We start from the raw sequence: 8,293 nt of genomic DNA on the forward strand, positions 1-8,293 counted from the left end.
TTATTTAGCACAGCTCTTCTACTTGTGATCTGGATGCAGCAGCTTCGGGCTGTGATGTGTTTTGCCGTGAGGATTGTTTGCATCAGAAATAGTAAAATGACAGCTGACTAGTGAGTGAGAACAAATCGGGAGCTAGACTGCAGGGACAAGGCTTTGGACCTTGCCTGCAGGAGCGGGGAGTTTGGTTCCCAAATTACAAGCCTTCTAGCCACACTAAAGGGGTTCTCTTCCGATTGGGAGTTTAACTAATAGAAAGACAAAGCCAACGCATAGATCACCTGTAAAATCCGAATCCCTGCAAGCCCCGCCGAATCGTTAAGACATTTTCACTGAACATTTAAGGTCCAGGATGGTGTGAACTCTCCCTTAAACATGGCAACACCGCGCTCAGAGAGAATTCCGAGTCCCTCCCCAACTGCCGTGGCTCTCCAAAGAAATCATCCAGGTCACCCCATCAACCCGTTCTTCAGTATGTTAATTACAAATAACGAAAGCCGGCCCGGCACTGACTGTTTGTCAGACATAGCGTGGTACCATTCTTTCATCAAAGGATTTTTAGATCACCTAGACAGAGATCTCCATACCGGTACAATTCAGAATACAAAGATATCTGTACAGCGCCTAGCACAACGGGGTCCTCCTGATCCATTGCAAATAATAATAATAATAATTAATAGTGATAGGAATTGGGGGGTTAACTGATCATTTTGTGTACGATGTACACGTGCTATGTCGTGTGTGGACCAGATCTTTGCTGAGGGAAAATTCTCAATGGGAATCAATGGGAATTTTGGCTGAGTGTGAAGTGCAGGATCGAGACTGTACAGCCAATTTTAAAACCACTACATAATACAGGAAGAGGAAAAGGAGTCTGAGAAAAGCCCAGATGCTGAAGTGTTGGGATATGAAAGCTCAAACCGGAAATTTACCGGATTTTTTTTTCCAGCTTCAAAAATCAGCCTTCGGAAACATGTTACCTAAAGTTCTAAGTGTATTTTAAAAACACTTCGCCGCCTGAAACGAAATATTAGTGTAATGTTCTGCATTGACTGGATTTGTGCCATCTCTCCTGCTCGGGTGTAATAGCCTCCACAATGCTGGCTCAGTGGCACCAGCCAAAAAAACCACATTGGGCTCAATAATCTTGTGTTTGAGGGTTACAAAAAAAATCTGCACAGGCTCCGGGATTATTGACATTGACACGAACATTGATAATAGAAGGTATGTTTTCGTGTGCCACCCACTGCCCCATCACTGGCGTTTGGCGTTCATGTGCTGTCCCGGGGCGGATTGCCATTTCCTTGTCAAACGTGAATCTCTCCTGGCCACCTTTTCCAAACACACACACAAACCCTCTCGCCCACACACTGCGAGCCCCACAAGCGCATTCACAGCCCAGGGAATGGCACGGGGGCATAATCAAAGAATCCCACGCGCGCGTTCGGAGTCACACAGATCCCTCCCAACGCACTCGGAGTGACTTTCATCCTGCCTCAATCAAACGGGCCAATCGCTTGTCTCCGGTTCATAGCAGCCAACTTGAAGCTGCAGTTTGACCTGCTTCTCCGGCGCGAATAGCAAATAGAGCAAAGCCCCCTCCCCCCGAACTGCAGCGTGGACTCACGTTGCTTTGTACAGAGAAACTCCACTAAAAAGTTTGGGCTGCATCTGGAGAACGAAAACTTATTGCACGTCATTTCAAAATGAGTGTTAAGTAAATGCTTTAGAGAGCGAAAGGGAAGAAGTGGAGTTAAAAGAGAAGGACTGAAAGGGAGAAGAGAAAGGGAAAGAAGGAAACAGGACTTTTTTTCGAACCCTAAATTACATATTTCACCAGGGCAGTAACCAGCTCATCGGGGCAAAGTTTGGGAGAAGTTCTGACTTTTATCGGGGAGCCACTAGGTGGCAGGTGTTGATATTAAACCCGGATTAGTGGAAAATGTAATTAGTTTGGGTTACCCAGGCTTATCTACTAGAGCCGGCAGCCTAAAATCCGCCTAGGACGTGTCCCGTTATATCGACAAATTCATTAATGAATATATTCAGTATTCAAGCAGCTTTCAGAGACTGAAAGGGACAAGGAAGAGAATGATTCTTTCATTTCTTCCCTGGAAGACACAGACTTCAAATTGGCTGCAGCTCCTTCTGTATCACTGGGGATCGGATCCAGCCGTTATGTGACTCTAGACTGAGAAATACTTGGAAAACCTCTGGTCTGCAGTGCCCGTCCCCAGTGTCGCTCATTCTGTCTCTGGCTACCCGCTTGCCAGGTCTGCCCGACGGTGAAATGCTACTTGGCTGAATTGATTTGACTAGATGTTGCGCTGTTTGATGGGACTCTTAACAATACGCGTAATCAAGTGGTCCGTCAAAGGGCAGGGCAGGGTTGTTGTTGCTGATTAATTGAATTACTTTCTCATCCTGAAATGCAACGTTTGCATATTTGTCCAGCCTTCCCTATCGCGGTTGCCCTGCGGAGCTCAGCGCGATCCCCCCTCTCTCCTCCTGCCCCGCCTGGCCAGTGCCCCCTCTCCTTCCCCCATGTCCTCACTGGCAGAGACACGGGCACACAGACACGTTCGCGCGCCGCACTGGCTGGTGTCGACACCCAACAATCATGCCCCTAAACCTACGCACACAGCCCAGGCCAGTTCAGACACGCACCCATGCCTGACGCTCGGCACTCGTGCCCGCCACGCCAGGTAATGCCATCACACCCATACCCCCAGCAGCAAACTCCCAGACGCCTGCCCACTCCCTCTGCTACAAACCCGGGCACGGGCACGCTCCTGGGACGCACGCAGCAGATACAGACCCAGCGAGCCGGACAGACACAAGCGGCGAGGCAGGAGCTCCCTGCGACAGATTTTGCTAATTGAACTGTTATGGATCATCCTCATAACCGTTAAGAAACACATTTCCACGCTTCACTTCTTAACGTTTTAAAGACACATTTAACGGATGACTGAGGCTTGCCGAGCCAGCTGGGAAACACCCGGGTATAAAAATAATACAACAAAGGCAGCAAGGCTGTGGGGAAAGAGGGGACAAGGATATATACAAACGAGAGGAAAAGCTAAACCCAGGAATTAAACTCATGCAAAGGAAGGGCCAGCCTCTAGATGTGAAGAAACACCAGACATTACTTGATAGGCGCTGAGAGAGGCATTGGATGCAAAATCCAGCATTATTTCCAAAGGTTAATTTTTTTTCTAAAGTTGTGGCAGATGCACAGAAATTATTAAAGTTTCTAGTTAGGAAGCAGAGCTCCCTCGCTTCCCAAACTGTGCCATTACTTAAAATAAGAGATCGGTTTTGAGGAGGCGCTATCTTGAAACAATATTGTGGGCATGTTATTTTAAGAGAGAGCTAACAAAAATACCCTGTAAATAAGGACAGGTGCATTTTTAGGGCAACACAAAAGCCTTATCGTGGCAAAGGGTTGCTCTTGTGAGCGGGGTTTGGAAGAAGGACATATTTTAAAACAGAAATATCGGACTCCGTTGAGCTATTGACGTGACTCCTGCTAACTTCGCTGTCCGATCGCATCTGTTCCTTTGTAAACCCTTTGACACAAAAACTTTTCTTTTTCTTTACTGAAGTAAGCGGAGAAAAGACTAAATCACCTTTACTTCGTCAGCCATCCCCCCGAGGAGTGCAGGGCGGGGGTCGTTAAGAATGGTTTTGGATTTCTATGAATTCCCCCCTGCACTATATGTCTTTCATTGCCCTGAAATATGTGTGTCCGGGGTGCAGTGGGAGATTGCCCAGACCAGAGATAAGTGGTTAAGTAAGTGTGGGAAGGGTTGCATTGTGCCTGGTGAGTGTTTACATTGGGGGGGGGGGTGGTAGGAGAGAAATACCGATGTGTTTGTGAAACCTATTAAAACTCTCAAGCGGCAGAGCCCGGTGGAGTGCTTTAGGAGTTTAGGGCCATTCCTTTCAAAATGTTATTGTTATGCTGGGACTAAGGTTTGTTTGGTCTATTTTTTCCCCCAACAGCTGTTCCTAACGCTGGCATTGTTACATTTTATTATAGATTTGACAAAGGTCTCTCTCTTTCTCCCTCCTGTCTCTCTGGGTCTCTCCTCCTAGCAAACGCCATTGGCTGGCGCTGCAAAGGAGCGTGTCTTAGTCAGTTTCATTGAGCGGAATTAGCCGGAATGACATCAGTTTCCCAGCCCCCTGGCAGCACTTTGCTTATTGGTGCAGCGGCCCCTCCAGGACAATAACATTGTTCTTACCCGGCGCTGCTTGCCGATGTGCCTATAAAAACACCATCGAGTCGCCAAAAGGTGCTTATTATTATTGTGAACTGTGACAACCACCAGCGGCGCTGGAGCGGGTCCGTACTGCCAAAGGGATCACTCTGCAAACAGTAAGTTCCCAAACAAATTCACTCCCTGGCTCCTGTGGGGCTGCGGTAGCTAACTTTATAAGGGAGGAGCCCGACAGCCTCAACAGTAGCCCTCACCCACTATCCCCAAATAAATAAATGGGGATAGACACACACCCCCCAAAAGGAAACTGTGCGCCCTGCCGGTTCTGTCTCCGATTCTCACCGCTTTGGGCTCCTCGCGGGCGCCGAGGTGACAGATGCGGGGGAAGGCGCGGGGGGGGGGGGTAAGTGTCTCAACAAATATTGATCTGGTTAGGAAGGTCTCGCCGGGAAAATGATTCATTTTCCATCAGTCGTCCCCGAATTTCCCCGTCCCTCCCCGCATCACGACTCCAGTCACTTAACCGGGATTCCGCCTCCTTTTGTAGCGGTTTGATCCGTTCTGGGGCGCAATTTGTGACCCTTCGGAAACCAGTCGTATAAGATTCATATATTAAAAGATCTCGCTGTTTGGCGGGGTGAGGAGCAGGGTGGAGATCCAGGGTTTTGCTGGCGGATGGTGGGGAGTAACTGGAAGGTATCCCGGTGACAATTCTCCAGTGAGCATCCTGGCGCGGGAGGTGGGGCAAGGGGGGCTAGGGGAGGAGGTGAAACAAGGTTGGGAAGTATTCTGGGAGACAGGGTGTAACGACGCGTTTGCTTCTGGCGCGGGAGTTGGAAAGTGGCCCGGGAGACTATATCGGATTTGGGAGTTCGTTGCTGCTGAACTTGGGAGGGAGGGAGAGGGGAATGGAGGGTCTCGGATCCTGCCGGGAAGGTCGCACATGAAGGATCTCGTAGATACTGCCGGGAATTGGAGGAAGAGGCTGAGCAGTGGCCTGGGGTGCCTAGGAGCTGGGAGCTGCCTGGAGCATTAGCTAGGTGAAGTTGAGGCTGCCGCGCAGTTTCTTGTCCCGTTGATTTGGGGTCGCTCTCTGGTTTCTCCTCCTCGCAGGCAGCCTGGTGCACGGCGCACTCCCCTCGCCGGGGACATGGACTCCGACGCTAGCCTGGTATCCAGCAGACCTTCCTCTCCGGAGCCAGATGACCTCTTCCTCTCTACCAGGAATAAAGGCAGCAGCGGGGGCTTCTCGGGGGGCACAGTGTCCAGCTCCACCCAGAGCGACTCCCCTCCAGAGTTGAGCGCTGAGCTGCGTAGCGCCATGAGCGCGGCCGGGGTGGTGGTGGTGGACAAGCTGGGCTTCAAGTCTTCCTCGTCCTCCTCGTCGTCCTCCTCTTCTTCCTCCTCCAAGAAGGACAAGAAGCAGATGACGGAGCCCGAGCTGCAGCAGCTGCGGCTGAAGATCAACAGCCGGGAGCGCAAGCGGATGCACGACCTGAACATCGCCATGGACGGGCTGCGGGAAGTGATGCCCTACGCGCACGGGCCCTCGGTGCGCAAGCTCTCCAAGATCGCCACGCTGCTGCTGGCGCGCAACTACATCCTCATGCTCACCAACTCGCTGGAGGAGATGAAGCGCCTGGTCAGCGAGATCTACGGCGGCCATCACGCCGGCTTCCACCCCTCCGCCTGCCCGGGGGGCATGGCCGCCCACTCCGCCCCGCTCCCGGGTCATCCCGGGCATCCCGCCCCCCCCCCCCTGCACCACCCCATCCTGCCCCCCGCTGCCGTCTCCAGCGCATCCTTGCCCGGATCCGGCCTTTCCGCAGTCAGCTCCATCCGACCCCCGCATGGGCTCCTCAAGTCGCCTTCGGCCGCCGCCGCCTCGGCCCCGCTGGGCAGCAGCTTCCAGCACTGGGGAGGAATGCCCTGCCCGTGCAGTATGTGCCAGGTGCCCGCACCGCCTCACCACCACGTCTCCAGCATGAGCACAGCCAGCCTGCCCAGATTAACCACCGACACCAAATGAACCCCCGGGAGACCCGCCTCCAGGGGGGCCGGGGAGGGAGACAGAATCTGCCGAAACAAGGTGGGGAGTGGGGAGAGAGACTCCAGTTTCTAGCCCCGAGGAAACGCGGGCACATTTTTGAGACACAGACTCTGTGGGGGCCTCCGTCAAAAGCACAGGCACATCTAAGGACTTACAAGGACATACCGGTCTCATCCAAGTTTTTTAAACACACCCTCCCCACCCTCACCCCTCACTACAGGTTTGTCCCAAGGCCACCCGGGGCACCTTCAGGCATGTTCCATACCGAGATAGACTGAGGACACTCAATCACTGAAGCCCATCAGTGAGAAAGATGAACAAAAACCAATTCCTCTTCCTGCAAACGACTCCACGCAGAACTGATCCTCTCTCCTCCATCATTTCCAGCAGGGAAAAGAGAAAGGAGGCCAGCGTTACGTACAGTACTTGATGTTTTGTCCAATCTCAATAGCAATTGTGTAAACCCTCAGAGCATTTTTTAAATAAATATATGTGCATCTTTTTAAACTTTGATAGGAGTTGAAAATAGCTATAGACTCTTCTCCTCAAGTGAAGTAACCAAAATTGCATAGGGTTTTTTGTTTGTTTTTCTCTATTATTTTTACATATTCCCTTTCAACATTTTTCTGGTTCATATCATAAGACATGTAAAGTGATTATTCTGAGCACCGGGCTGGTCACTTCCTGCCAACATAATTTGCAAGAATGAAGGCTTTTGATGTAAATGTAGCCTGCAAAGTTTTCTGGGGTTTGGATTTGTAAATATACTGTCCAATGATGATGTAAGTCCGTTATGCTTGAGCTTTCTGTTTGTGCACTTGTACTGGAAACCTTATGAATGGTAAAGGATTTTTTGTTTTGTTTTAGTGTATAACACGATTTTCTTTTCTGCCATCATTAACAAAAAGTTACAAAACTCGTTAATGTGCTTTCTATGTAGGAACTCCACACTGCCTGTGTTGCAATACTGAGAACTTGGGCTTGTTTCTGAAATAACAATTTTTCCTATTACTGCCCCTTGCAGAGATTTTATCATCTGTTTATTTTTGTAAAAAAAAGTTGCTAAATAATATTTATTACTTGTTTGGTTGCAAAAACAAAATGAGTGATCCATGGTTGAGATTTTAAATAAAAAACATTTTAAGTAAATTGCTTTTTTCCATCCATTTATATTTTGGGAAGTCTAGTGGCTGAAGCCCGGAGTAAGAAGAACAAGACACATTTACTTTCAAAAATATTAATAAGGCATCATGGTTAAATAGACCAAAAACAGATCGAAAAGGATTTAGAACATTTTAAAGATAATACTTGCAGTCTTTTTTCCTAACGGTCTTACAAGGCTGCGATTGAAACTGTTTTCCCATCAGTTCCCTAAGTGGCAAGATTAATGATCAATTAACCTAGTTTATGAGGTCCAAACTTTTAAGATTTTCTTAAACAAAACTCAGCATCCAGCAAAAATAAGGAATTGCTTATGAGAAGGAAATATTAAACACAGGTTGGTGTTGCGTGTTTAAATAGTTCAAAATATGAGACTTTAGACAAAAATTAAAATGAAATAATCTCTGATTAATTGTGTATCTATGTATTTGCCTATTTAAACAATCCTGTACTGAGATATTCAGACACAACAATATATTAGAGCAAAATTTTAGTTCTCTTGCGCTTTAAACCTCCAGCTCTAAAAAAAGCAAATTATGTAATTTAAAGAGCAGGTATGTGGAGATGGTTTGCACTGAAAAAGACGCCTTATTTCTTCACTTTTAAAAAAATGAACTCCCCTTCTTAGCAAAAAAAAAAAAAGAGGCGAATACACTTTTCAAATAAGCAATTTTGCTTTGGTTGTTAATACACTTAACATCTGACACCACCTCTGGGGCTCGATTCTACTCCCGCTGAAAGAAATGGCAGCAATCCCATCTGCTTCCATAGGAGCGGGATCGGGCCCTCATTTTCCCCTTTAACTCTCCCTTCGTGTTTATTACTACAGTACTTCGCTTAACTTTCTAGATATTACTGCACT

The 8,293-nt window shown here is 48.4% G+C and overlaps 1 protein-coding gene across 1 annotated transcript; it reads left to right on the forward strand.

Moving 5' to 3' along the window:
• The first annotated feature begins 4,653 nt into the window (after positions 1-4,653).
• OLIG2 (oligodendrocyte transcription factor 2) lies at positions 4,654-7,764 on the forward strand. Its single transcript, XM_034793941.1, has one exon. It carries the CDS (start codon positions 5,371-5,373, stop codon positions 6,247-6,249), a length of 879 nt encoding a protein of 292 aa, XP_034649832.1. The 5' UTR covers positions 4,654-5,370; the 3' UTR covers positions 6,250-7,764.
• Positions 7,765-8,293: the final 529 nt, after the last annotated feature.

Source organism: Trachemys scripta, chromosome 1 (assembly GCF_013100865.1).
Source record: "Trachemys scripta elegans isolate TJP31775 chromosome 1, CAS_Tse_1.0, whole genome shotgun sequence".
NCBI lineage: Eukaryota > Metazoa > Chordata > Testudines > Emydidae > Trachemys > Trachemys scripta.

Coding starts and splice junctions, on each gene's coding strand:
- OLIG2 (XM_034793941.1), top strand. CDS start 5,371: ATGGACTCCGACGCTAGCCTGGTATCCAGCAGACCTTCCTCTCCGGAG.